Source organism: Macrobrachium rosenbergii, chromosome 52 (genome assembly GCF_040412425.1).
Source record: "Macrobrachium rosenbergii isolate ZJJX-2024 chromosome 52, ASM4041242v1, whole genome shotgun sequence".
Lineage (NCBI taxonomy): Eukaryota > Metazoa > Arthropoda > Malacostraca > Decapoda > Palaemonidae > Macrobrachium > Macrobrachium rosenbergii.
In genome coordinates this window covers 13,510,181-13,524,604 of record NC_089792.1, presented here as the reverse complement: position 1 = coordinate 13,524,604, position 14,424 = coordinate 13,510,181, and the positions used below count along the sequence as shown (strand labels likewise).

At 34.6% G+C, this 14,424-nt stretch overlaps 2 protein-coding genes across 2 annotated transcripts; both read right to left on the bottom strand.

Moving 5' to 3' along the window:
* Positions 1–1,977: 1,977 nt before the first annotated feature.
* LOC136833892 (uncharacterized) lies at positions 1,978–5,606 on the bottom strand. The gene is made up of 2 exons (XM_067096183.1): positions 5,264–5,606; positions 1,978–2,593 (listed from the first exon to the last, which is right to left on the bottom strand). Exons 1-2 carry the CDS (start codon positions 5,270–5,272, stop codon positions 2,093–2,095), a joined length of 510 nt encoding a protein of 169 aa, XP_066952284.1. The 5' UTR covers positions 5,273–5,606; the 3' UTR covers positions 1,978–2,092.
* A 3,303-nt stretch (positions 5,607–8,909) lies between these two features.
* LOC136833891 (uncharacterized) lies at positions 8,910–12,007 on the bottom strand. The gene is made up of 2 exons (XM_067096181.1): positions 11,930–12,007; positions 8,910–10,334 (listed from the first exon to the last, which is right to left on the bottom strand). Exons 1-2 carry the CDS (start codon positions 11,936–11,938, stop codon positions 10,038–10,040), a joined length of 306 nt encoding a protein of 101 aa, XP_066952282.1. The 5' UTR covers positions 11,939–12,007; the 3' UTR covers positions 8,910–10,037.
* Positions 12,008–14,424: the final 2,417 nt, after the last annotated feature.

Below are 14,424 nucleotides of genomic sequence, written 5' to 3'. Positions count from 1 at the left end.
TATATAAACCTGGTTGTTTTTCTAAAGATGTTTTTCATGGCCTTCAAGCATCCGGGTCTAGACCAGGACGACTTTATGGACTCCCAAAAGTCCATAAGGAAAATCACCCATTAAGACCTATTTTATCAGCTGTTGGAACTGCCAGCTATAATATAGCTAAATTTCTCGTTCCCATCCTTGCCCCGTTAACTACAAATGAGTATACCTTAAATGACTCCTTTCATTTTATTAACTGCCTAAGAAATTGTAATTTTAATGATTGTTTACTCAAATTCCACTGGATGAGACAATTGACATTTGCCTAAATGATTTGTTTAAAAATAATTTAAAAATACTGATACTGTCAGTGGGTTTAACAGGTCGCAGTTAAAGGCACTTTGTTATATAAGCAAATTGATGGTGTAAGCATGGTGTCCAGTATAGGACCATCTTTGGCAAATGCGTTTATGTGTTTTATGGAGAAAAGATGGTTAGACAATTGTCCTTTAGATTTTAAGCCCTTACTGTACAGGAGGTATGTTGATGATACCTTCTTAATTTTTAAGAGTCGTGACCAGATTCCTCGTTTTTTGGGGTACCTTAATAATTAAGTAAGCATATTAATATAGAATGTACTTGTGAAATCGAAGATAATCATATGCTTGCTTTTCTAGATATTCAGGTAGAAAATCTTGATAATAACTTTCACACCTCAGTCTTTAGAAAGCGTACTTTCACGGATCTTATGTCTAAATTTCAATCAGCTACACCTTTGAAATATAAGATGAATTTGATATTGATGCTAGTAACCAGAGCATATAAAATTTGTTCTAGCTTTTTGAATTTGCATGAAAAATTGGAATTTTTAAGGTCATTTTTAAAAAAACAATGACTATCCGTTGAATTACGTAAATACATATATTGGTAAACAGCTTTCGAGATTACATGTAAACAAACAAGCGAAACTACCGCTAATGAAAGAAACCTGTTATTTTTTTTACCTTTAACTTTTACTGGAACTCGTAGCTACGATTTAAAAAAAAACAATTAATTTCTATTTTGTCCATTGGTTACCCTCAGGTAGATATCAAAATATATTTCGCCTTGCAAAATAAATTAGGTAATTTCTTTAAAATTAAAGACCCTATACCAACAAGCCTTGGGTCCAACCTGATCTATAAATGGCAGTGTGGTGGTTGTGATGCCACGTACGTTGGAAAAACTACCAGATCAGCTTGGATGAGATGGTTTGAACACCTAGGTAAGTCATACCGTACAGGTAATTTATCTTTCAAGGCCTAGTTACAGTGCAGTTAGAGAACACAGCGAAGAGACCGGTCACCCTTTCATATTGATGATTTTTCTGTTTTAACCACTGCTCAGTTTGCTACAGACCTCGACATTTTAGAAGTTCTATATTCCATCAAGATAAAACCTTCTTTGGCTAGAACTGTGGCTGTAACCTCACTTTTGTGTTTTTAGTCTGCGTTTTACTGGTTGTATATTGATTAGTATGTTTGTTGTGCCTTTGTGCCTTCCGTTTTTGTGACTTAAATTTTTGTATTTTGCTTTATTTTATTTTATTCATTTATTTATTTTGATTAGCCGTCTCTTAAATGAATTCTTATAATTTTTATAGTAATTTTGCTGTATTATTTTGAATTTTATTATAAGAATTGTAATGTCATTTTAATTTTGTAGGTTGATAACGAGTGAGAGTACTGCTCGAAACATGTCCCAATAAAGTTGTGTAAAATGCTGTTCCGGGTTTTGGCCTTGGTGTCCTTACTGACATGCAGATGGCGCTGCCGGTGTATCCATTGCGCTATCTCTCTATCTATATATCTCTATCTATATATATATATATATATATATATATATATATATATATATTTATATATATATATATATATATATATATATATATATATATTACAATTATAATAGTAACAAGGGAAATTCATGATCACTATTTTGTTAAATTTGTCTACAAAAAGGTGTATAGTAAGGATATGTATTTTCAACATTCTTACAAATAGGAAAACTTACACAGTAAGTTTAGTTCCATAAAATTAGTTATTCTGCATTTAAATAAATAATATAACGACGTTCCTTATACACGACCTCCCCCTGAACGGCCATGCCCTCCTCCCGAAGGACCGTGTCCTCCCCCAAATGGACCGTGTCCTCCCGCTAAAGGACCGTGTCCTTCCTCGAAAGGACTATGTCCTCCCACAAATGTAATAGGTCCTAGTGGTTTTTTGGGCCTCTTGACCTCAACCTCTTCTTTCACAGGAATGAGATCAAGAGGGATGAGAGGGCCGTAATTGTAGATCTCAGGGACATGAGGGATGCGCGGTCCGTGCCCGAAGGGTTTCCCGTAGGGGAATCCTCTCTTGTATCCTTTGCCGGCGTGTCCGCCGAAACCGTGCAGGTTGAACATCCCGAAGAACTTCTCTAGTCCGAGTCCGCGGAGGAAGAAGCCCCCGAGCTTCTCTTGCCTGACGTAGATGGGTCCCTCTTCTTCGTGACTTGACTCCCCTCCTCCTCCGGCGGGGCTCGGCCGGACCGCGGTCAGACAGAGGATGAGGCAGAGAGCCAACGTTACGAAGAACTGGAATGACAGAGAGCGATGAAGTCAGGGAGGATAATAAATAATAATAATTACTATATTATAGTAATGTATAGGAGGTTACAATGAAAACAAAAACTCGTATTTATTTTTGATTGATTTATGAAATTTAGGCTGTCAAGCCAAGCACTCTGGCATTTTCGGCCATTCAGCGCTTAAGGCTATGAAAAGAGGGAGGTGGAGTTGTTGGACAGCAAGGTAAACAGATCCAGGAAATAAAAGACTATAGAGATCTAAAGGAGGAATTGGAGAAAATCCCACATTTGCACCAAGAAGAAATAGTTAGCTAGACTGGACAGCAAGACTGAAGAAAGGATAAGGAATGGAGGTAAAATAAAAGGCTAGGAGCCGAAGGGACACTGCAAACACAAACACCCTTTAGTAATGCCTACAGTGCCCCACGTAAGGTGCACTGAGGGCACTACCCCCTACATGATCATATTCATGTTGTTGATAGTCATTTGGAGAACATTTTTTTATTACGCACTGGACCTGTAGCGCTCTCATTTTCCAATAAGCTTGGTTAATAATAATAATAATAATAATAATAATAATAATAATAATAATAATTTACTCGAGAGACATACTAATAACTGGTGTGCTGGCAACTCGTCTCATGACAATTTTTTTCGATATAACCTTGATTCTTTCGCTTTTATGTCAACAGTACTCACACACGCTAAATTCAAGACAAATATAGAGTTTCGATGTCATCGAATGCTTAGTAACGATAACAGTTTCGAAAAAATATTTAGAGGATTAAGATTCTTAGTTTGCAAGCGAGGTTTGCCAGAAACACAAGTGTACTATTCTTGAAAGATTTACCAATGAGACATTAAACGCATTCATGTGTACTAGTGCAAGAAGAAATAATTATCCATTTCTTTATCAAAGATCAAATTTGCAAGACTTTCAGAAAATAATTATGCGATTCATATTTTCTTTTTCTGAAATCTCCATGTATTATTACTACTGTATTCTTAAAGATAAACCGACTACAGAATTATAGGTTTCTAACAATACTCATATTATTTCTGTTAGGCCAGCGAGAGAATGGAAATCGTTGATAAGATTTTCGTTGAGAAAAAAAGTGTAGAAATATTGTGATTTGAAAGAATTTTCCTTTCAAAGAACATTGGACTGGTTTACGATCATGTGTGTTGTTGCACCCACACGCATGCGCGTTCTTCTTCCCATTGAAGTGTCAGTCTGTCTAATAAAAAACCGGATTGGAAAAAGATTTTAAAACGTGGAGTATAAAATTAGTTATTATTGCACATTGCCTTTGTAACATGCAACAATATCCTTTAGCTTTCTAATTTCATTGACAATTACTAAATTAAAAACATTCCCGCTGTACCAAACATCGTAATTAACTCTCTCTCTCTCTCTCTCTCTCTCTAAGAATGCATCGTCCTTCTGGGAAGCAATTTAGTTGCTTTCCTTTCTCATTCCTCCCTCATTGCACAATGTACATCATGATTACAGACATCGCAAGCTGATGGGAAAGTATTGCTTCATTCTGGCATGTTTCCGGTGTTCAGTTGCCATGCAATCGCATTCCAATGCGACGTTATTTACGAACCATATTGTGAGTTTTGTATAAATTACTTACGTTTCATTAATAATAATAATAATAATAATAATAATAATAATAATAATAATAATAATAATAATAATAATAATAATAATAATACCTTTTTCTATTTTAGAAGATTATGGTTACATTTACTCCTTTAAACACTGAATCCGTTCGAGTAAAATAAATGTGTGAAGAGATTCTGAACCTTTTCATGTAGGATTCAAACCCATCCATCTTGAGTTAAAGTGACGTAGCCCTAAACCACAACACGAATAATTAATACTAATAATGAAAGATAATTAATACTAATATTGAAAGACATTTTTCGTTCAACCCTTAGAAGAAATCAGATCAAACTCTTGCTGAAATGTAATTTTTTTTTTACAGGCCTGTGTAATAAGAATATATAAATGTAAAATGATATTGAACAGAAGTCATTATGACGCATACATATTAGAACTCGAACAAGGTACACTGATAAAACCGAAAGCATTCTATTTGATTTGTTTTTTATGGGGTGGGTTGAGTAAGTTTTAGTTTGGGATTTTGTTATTGGAGTCTGGGGCCTCTTGTTCTTGTTTTCTTGTAATAAAAAAAAACACTTTTCACTACCAAGATCTCAGAGTATTTGTTGTCTCGTCTTTCCCGAGCTAAGATTCAGAAATACTCGACTTTCACTTCCTGTGTAACGTTTTTGGAAAGAAATAGAAAGAAAAAGACAGCGGGGGGGGGGGATTTTTTTTTAACTATGCATGCAATGATCGTGTCAAACGAATGATTGATTGTATATTTAGTGGCAATGAAGTAAAGCTCTTGGATTTCGAGTGTGTTTAACGAGTACAGAACTTTCAAACCAAAACGATACCTGTATCTCTTGGGATAAACAAATTTTCAACAGAATTTCACGATGAAGTTTTTTCTTTTACCATCCACTATAAATAAAGATCCAAGAAGCAAATACACCGAGCTTTGACCTCACCTTGGAAATTTAAAATCAGGATGAAGGTAATAAATAACACGTTTATGCAACGGGAAAGAAAACGGGAAACACAACAGCAATCTTTGCTTACCACTTTCATCTTGGAGGACGATGCTAGCGACCAAGGACAGACAAATCTTTGAACTTACAACCACCCAAGAGCAACGGTGACTGAAGGAACATTTCCTCTGGTTCTCTCTTATAACTTTCTTGCTGTCGGGTCCATGTAGGGATGGCTGGCAGTTGCCAGTTTTCGTGAAATCAGGAGAGTTTCACCTCAAGAACTTTCACCAAAGATTAGATCACAGAATGAAGTTTCACCACTGTGCTATCGGATGAATAAATATGCATTTGCAGGAGGAGGTCGTAATGGCTCGATTGGAGCCTATGGAACTCCGCGAGTCATCGGTATGAACTGCGCATGGTCAGGATGATGATGTCTCCGTTCTTCTGACTCTCACAGCCTTAGATGTAGTGAAAGGCGACAAGCTACGGCACCCATGGCATCACATGACTGCCTTTCCCTCACAGGTATTCGTAAGACGTTTACCTTCTAGTATCTCACTTGTTGTTTATTTATTTTTTATTATTCGATTATTATTATTATTATTATTATTATTATTATTATTATTATTATTATTATTATTATTATTATTATTATTATTTAGTAAGGGAGGGATTTTGGCAATACTATTACTACATCTAAGTCTTCCGATATTTTCTGTTTTTTTGATAAAACTCGGTGGGCTGTTGCTTTACTTCATGATAATTACTTTCCTCAAATATTTTTGACCTTTTATCATTTTTCAAGACCACATTGTCGCATTAAATGCAAATAAAAAAAAGCATTTTTCTTCTTATCTTGAAGCTGTGCAAACAAAATTTGTTTTGGGCAAAACCTCTTGTCTTTTAAAATTACAAGACATTTTGTCAAACAAATTATTAGTTTGAGCATTTCTGACCTTGACTTATCTTTTAAAGTTACAAGTCATTTTAAGTCAACATTGAATTTTACTAAACTTTAAAATTAGGCACCTAGGAAGCTGGTGATTATTTTCTCCAAATACTTTTGGTCTTGGCCTATTTACCGATGTTAGAGGCCATTTGAAAAATAAAAATTTTGAAATTGTCTGCTACGGATTAAGCTGGATCAGGGAGGTACTATGGAAGGTGAAGATTATTTTCCAAACTATTTTTTAATCTTGACTTTTCCAAGGTCACAGGATAATCCAAGAGGCAAAAATAAAGTTCTTAGCATTCTAATTTATTCCGATTTTATTAAACTTCTTAGATAAATCCCATATTTTACTCATTTTCTCGCTACATGCTGTCATTACTTTTTGCTTATCAGATTCACATGCCTGAATCATCTCTGCAACCAATATTTCTGCTCCTTTCTCTATAACTTAAACTTCCATCCACATTAACGTTCTCTTTATGCTAGTAATGATCAGATGTACCTCCAGCCACCTCTTCCCTCAGCATTGCATAACTTTACTTGCTTTTCAGCTGCTCTGTAAGTCTTTCTCAACATTTTTATTTGTATATTCATATATATATTTTTCATCATACGGGAAAGGTAGCATCTTTCGGTTCTCAGCAAGTGCTAGAGATGAAGCTGCTAGCCTAAGCCCTTTTCTTGGATACCATGATGCTGGTACCCATTCACAGCAAACTGGCTGGTAACTGTAGGCTAAGATGGAAGGAGCAGAAATATTAGTTGCAAAGGTGATTCAGACATGTGAATCTGATAAGCAAAAAATAATGAAAGCATGTAGCGAGAAAATGAGTGAAATATGGGATTTATCTAAGAAGTTTAATAAAATCGGAATAAATTAGTATGCTAAAAAAATATATTTTTGCCGCTTGGATTATAATGTGACCTTCGAAAGGTCAAGACAAAAAATCGTTTGGAAAATAATCGTCATCCTCCATAGTACCTCCCTGATCCAGCTTAATAGTAGCAGACAATTTAAAAATGTTTATTTTCAAATGGCCTCTATATATAAATAGGCCAAGAAATTTGCACCACTGTTGATATATATATATATATATATATATATATATATATATATATATATATATATATATATATATATATATATATATATATATATATATAAATATATATATATAATATATATATATATATATATATATATATATATATATATATATATATATATATATATATATATATATATATATATATATATATATATATATATATATATATATATATATATATATATATATATTTATATTTATTTATATTCTATATATGTATATTTAGTCATTTTTAGCTCTTTTAAAGTTCTTGTTTTAATTTTTGTATTTGTAAATGTTTTAAATTTAGCTGAATTTTTACCTGAAGTTTTCAAATTGTAAATATGAGTTTTAACTATTTATGACTATGTAATTTTCCAGAAACAATTTTGTTCAAAAGAATTCAATAAAAAATCTTGTTCACACACAAATAAACTTGATCTTATAAGAGATATATATATATATACCTCTTCAACCTATGTTTATATATCTGTTTTCCACCTCTGTAGCTTCTCCTGATCTATATTATAGGCCGACAGCCAGTGGGGGATATAATAATATCTGACATGGCCAGTGTAATATATATATATATATATATATATATATATATATATAATATAAATATATATAAGTATGTATATATATATATATATATATAATATATATATATATATATATATATATATATATATATATATATATATATATATATATATATATATATATATACACTGGCCACGTGTCAGAGGCATTGGGCCCTGTCCCCCACTGGCTGTCGGCCCAAGAAACAGGAGATCAGCGCCTGCCCCTTTACCTTACAGACCTTACAGAGCCCCCAGTTCCCCAGGTGACTTTAGGTGGACTTAACTTATATATATATATATATATATATATATATATATATATATATATATATATATATATATATATATATATATATATATATATATATATTTATATTTTTGTGTGAGACAAGATATTTTTCTTGAATTCTTTTGAACAAAATTGTTTCTGGCTTGTATCTCTGTAGTCATACAATGAGTTATTAAACTCCTATTTACATTTTAGTTCCAGGTGAAGTTCAGCTAATTATTATGCAAATAGGAAAGGAATCACCGGAACAGTTTAGGATTCATTTCGGGACGACCGCCAGTCCCTTTGTGCCTAAACGTTTAATTGATTCCGAAATTAACTGATGAACTTTTTCTTTTTCAAGAAATTAATAGAACAAAAGTGAAAGGACTCTCTTCAGCAATCAAGACGTATATCTCTATTGGTAGTTTACAGGCAAAAATCAAACATTCATATTAAGAAAAAATTTATTTTTGAATACTTCTGCTAAACTCTTTCTATAGCCTATTTTTATATTTACTGTAGGTATATATTTGAATATATAATATATATATATATATACGTATATATATATAATTGTATATATTCATACATACATACATACACAGATGTATATATGTATATATATATATATATAGTGTGTAATATATCTATATATATACACACATATATATATATATATACTATATATATATATATATATATATATATATATATATATATATATATATATATATATATATATATATATATATATATATGTATATATATATATATATATATATATATATATATATATATATATATATATATATATATATATATATATATATGTAACATTGACTAAACGATAATCCATTTTTGCATGCCCTTTGTAAATATAAAGACATGATGTCCAAATATTTTAAAATTGTAATGAAAAAGTGTTTTAGTCCTGTCTGTGTTCTCTGGGTACCAAACCATGTTCTCCGGCGTCGTGGGCACCGGCAGCAGGTATGAAGGCACCTAGATGAGTTGCGACATGCCCATCGGTACTGAGCCCGCGGCAGCATGTCTTCCTTAGCTCTTAGAAGGGCGGCGGTTCTTCCAGAAGTCCAGAAGCATAATTTCCCTTGCGACCGTTTGTCGTGGCTGCTACTTAGATTCACCCAGCCTTGTGCTAGCACGGCTCTTGCTCTTCAGCAGCACGTAAATTGTCCCGACGCCAGTTATTATTATGAAAATAGTTTAACCACTGAGGTGATTATCAGGTCTCACATGGCTGGCCCGAAGGATTAGAATGAAATGGAGTACCAGGTCTAGGCCATAGGCCAAGCACTGGGACTAAACCTGGCGTCAGTGAATAAATATTTGGGCATATTATGTTAGTCTTTTGTGTTCGTGGCGATCACCACCATTCATACCCTCGAGTGGGCAGTGGCACGTATCCCTATGTGGACATAGTGCCTTCCAGGGCAGCAGGGCTCAAGAATAACAGCATTTTTAGTTTTCTGTAAAAGAAAAGCTAGTGTACCGGCTTTGTCTGTCCGTCCGCACTTTATTCTGTCCGAACTTTTTGTGTTCGCCCTCAGATCTTAAAAACTACTGAGGCTAGAGTGCTGCAAATTGGTATATTGATCACCCGCCCTCCACTTATCAAGCTTACCAAATTGCAGCCCTGTAGCCTCAGTAGTTTTTTATTTTATTTAAGGTTAAAGTTAGCCATAATCGTGCTTCTGGCAACGATATAGGATAGGTCACCACCGGGTCGTGGTTAAAGTTTCATGGGCCGCGGCTCATACAGAATTATACCGAGACCACCGAAAGATAGATCTATTTTCGGTGGCCTTGATTATACGCTGTAGCGGCTGCACAGAAAACTCGATTGCGCCGAAGAAACTTCGGCGCATTTTATACTTGTTATATATTTTCACCTGAGTCGTGGCCTTTGCATTATGGAGGGCATGTCTCTCACAGCGATGGCCACGTTACTCGTGCCCGCCGCCGCCGCCGCCTTCGGCCTTCTGCCTAGCTAACTCGTATCGGTATCTAAAGTAGTAGCCAGGGAGAGGAAAGAGGGGTCCTTTGAGGAACTCCTCGATGGTCCTGGGTTTTCTCTTGTATCCTTTGCCGCCATTTCCACCGACGCCGTGAATGACCCCGAACAGCTTCTCTAATCCTATTCCGTGCAGGAAGAATCCTCCTTGTTTCTCGTCCCTTCCTGAAGGACTCGGACTAGCTGCGACCAAACCGAGCACGAGGCAGAGGGCTACTGTCACTAAGGCCTGCAATAGCAATTGGATATATGTAGTTGTGATAATTCTAAATACTAAAAAGCAGTGCACAACACCAAGCTACGGGAAAAATACAATGGCAAAAAAGCACAAACCTATCTATGACACACCTTCAGATTAGTAAAACTCTTTCAGTTTCTTGATTTGTTTCATCTTCCTGTTAATAACCAAACCGACTTAATTGTGAAAAAAAAAAAGATAAAGAATTTTGCAGAGGTATCATCTACCATCTAAGTCAATCTGTGCTATCAATTTATTTTTACCATGTTTGAGAATTCAGGGTTTGGTCGGATCCTTGTAGGTCACATTTTCAGAAAAATTAGAATAGTTTGAGAGAATTTGATAGTTTGCTGCCGGATGGTTTGTTAAGCATTGAAATAAAGCTAAGTAATTTGATAGACGTTTTAGACTAATATTCCTTACGGCATTCAAAACGGAACCATTAACTAACACTGAAAAATACTGCGGTATGAGATAAAAAAAAAAAAGTTAAAATTCACGATTGAGTAGTTTGGCAGTTGTGCAGCAAAAGACTCAATAGTTACACGTTGTTTTCTTAACGGCACGTATGGCCTTTTTACCACAAGGTTATACTCTTGCTCACCTCTCACGGTTATGAAGTATTAACGCTATTTAGCTTTGACCACAATAAAAAGGTTATCTTCTGTTTTGACGCTAAAGGAACGGAACATTTCAGGATTGCAGACTTTTAACATTAGCTATTAACTATGATTAATTTCACGAGTAAAACATGGACGCCACCATTACAATGTGACGATCAGTTTTTTCAGCAACGAACAATGATAGTGCAAACAGTTCCTACACTCTCTGTTGTTTCCAGTTTTCTATAATAAAGACGGAAGTTTGTTCAGTAATATGATCCATACCAAAATACATCCCATGGTGCTCGGTAAGGCCACAGTGTTTAAAAATGAAGGGTTTGCAAACGCTGTACACCTGTGTAATAGAAAACAGCCACTACAGGTAGTTACAGTGTCTGGAGAGACCATCCTTTCACTCTCCTCTTTATGAATTCAGGTCCTGTAATCACCTCTTCCCTTCTACAGGAGATTATACGTTCTCCTATGTCCCCCTACCTGACTGCCTATAGTCCCTGTAGTCCTTATGCTGAATAGAAATTCAGCTGTAGTTTACTCGTTGTCGATTGGAAAGTCGTATATCCATAAATCTCAAGATTCACAGAATTATAATGTTACGTTTTCTCAACGGAAACTCTTACACTTTCGTCTTTTACAAAAATCTTTCTGTATTTCCCTTTACATCCTCTTACTTCTTCCTAATGAACATCATATTCTTTGGAAGGTTGAATTTTAAATCAACGGCCCCTGTGGGCTTCTTCCATATGAATAGGGTTCATCTTCTGAATAAATAATAATAATAATAATAATAATAATAATAATAATAATAATAATAATAATGATGATTATACAAAGGAAGTATGTTGTTAGTTATTTACTATAGGAGAAGGATGATGATAACACTAACAGTAATGATAAAACGGGAGTCCTTTTCGTACAATGAACCAAAATATACAATTTATGTATATTTGCGGGTAAATTGCTTACCAATTTCATCTTGGTGTATCGCAGGCAGATGTGCAAAGGACTGCCGACTTCTGGTTGCACAACCAACAGGCAGGACTGACTAACAGCTCAAAGTGAATGTAAGTCCTTTTATAATAAAGTGCCAGTTGCCAGTTCTCGTAAAAACACTCGCAGTGCCACGAAATTCTTCACCCCTCAGATGTCATATTATTATGACAAAATAATTGTAATGGGGAACCACTGGAGACAAGAGTTACTCAAATTGAAAAGATCTTGTACATATATTCTCTACTTACCTGATATGAATAGTGTAATTGTTAGTTTCTCTTAGTTTTTTTTTTTATTCTATATTTGTCTTCCCGTTCATAGTGAAAGGCAGCGGGCGATTCTGGCCTTCGGAAAATCACATGACTTCCTTGCATGGTCTTGGCAACAGACGGTGATCTTTGGTTGCTTTTCTTTGTGGCTTCTCTGTTCGGTGTCTGTTTCATTTCTATCTTGGTGAAGATAATTTTAACTACAGGAACAATTGGGAACGTTGTCATATTTCATAGTCCTTGTTTAGTGTGCTCTCGTGCTTATTTGCAAGCAAAAGGTCCTAACCCAAAATCTAAATTACTCAAGACTTTCAGAGTATATGCAAGTTTATGAATTCAGTGAGGAGTAATCTTGGATCATCATTTATTTCTTTCATGTGTATTTTAGCATAATTTCTTTCGTTGTCGAGGATAAAGTGATCAAAACTGCTTTGTATGGATTTATGTACTCATGTGTATGAATGAATGAATGAGAAACTTTACATTACGCTCATGTTTTTGAAGTTGTGAACGTATATACATTATTGTTAGTCTTCCAATTATATTTCATAAATAATTCACTTTTCTCCAGAATTCTGAAGGGCAGAAGAAAGGTCGAATTCTAGTGTAATAATCGATCACTGTTGAGTTTTGGAATTAGACAATTATTTCCCAATTATTGTGGCGGTGTTAAATTTCTGAAACTTCGTAATCATTATCCAACGAAACTAAAACGTATCAATGAAATAAAAACAATTTCACTAATAGGAAATAGAAATTCTGATTAATTTGAACGGCGTTAAAAAAATCATTGAGCTCTTTTCACTAAAAAATTAACCAGCAGACTCGTGAACATTTTGCACAGTTTTATCACCAAAGAATAATTTAACATTAGTAAATCATATAGTAAATCATAAAGTAAAAAAAAAAAAATTCTCGGTGCTTGTGAAGAATATTTTTTTTTTTTTAAATTCGGAATAACTCAACAGCCCCCAACATTGCCACGTAGACGTGAAACCATGGTAAAATACAGGTACGCCCTATGAGGTAGAATTTACAACCAGAGACAATTTCGTAAAATTGAGCTCATATTCCCTCATGATAAGCATAAAGAAAATTACAACTTAATTTACAGGCCTTTTCATAGAGGGAGGACTGGAGTGAGGAAGGGAGTTTATCCGTAAAGGATTTTCCCAAGATATAACCTAGTATCAGGACCTTTCCTTGAAAAAAGCGGGACGCCACATCTTGAAAACTAATCATAGAATCTTCTTGAAAATAATCTCATTATGTTTCCCACACCCAATTTACTAGGGAATTACTAATTGAACTTAATCTAACCTGGGGGCATGGGAAAAAAACCGGGGCTGGTGCAATACTCAGGAATTTGCATCCGTAAACCATCTGCCAGAAAAAGCTGGAGGAAGTTCATTAAAATCAGCGACCCCGACTATGGATTAAGCTGAAAAGATGAAGGAGGAGGGGAAGTAAAAATGCTGATAAGTAATCGGCATGTATTGTTTAAAGACAAATTGTAATAGGACAATTTCGCAATGTGATGTCCATGCGCTACCATACACGCCAATAAACCTTTCCATTCTATTCAGCAGTGAATTTAACTGGTAATGCAGATATAGAATATCAGTCTTACAGCTACACCTTTACTTTTACATTCACTATCATGGTGTATGTGTCACATCTGTAAGTATGTTTTTCCCTGACGAGACACGAACACAAACACCACGCACTCTTGAACATAAAAATGAGGTATTTCTTTTTGTGATGCAGAAGCGACAAAGCAAACCGTTTGTACTTTGATTGTGACATGAATGAACCGTTTGTTTGATTCAGCGATGAAGATAATGAAAATACGGGCATTCTGACGAAAGGTGGCTTATCGTCAATTTTGGCGCATGAAGAAAATGACTAACTCATGATGAATTTACAAAGCACATCATAAGAAATCGTGTTAAAAAGAAACAATAACGATCTTTAAACAGGTGTCTCCCTCTGCCACTGTGTTTGTATCTCTTATTGCGCAAGGTATAAGGTACTGAAATGACATCTCGTTCTGAATCACTAAAGACTTTTTTGATGATAAACAACCTCTGATGATATATATGAGCAGTATATTTATGTTCCTCTTTAGCTTAATGCCGCTCTCCCAGCACTTTGCAAATCTGCTGAATATCTGGCGTTTGTATTTAGAATTTCATTCTA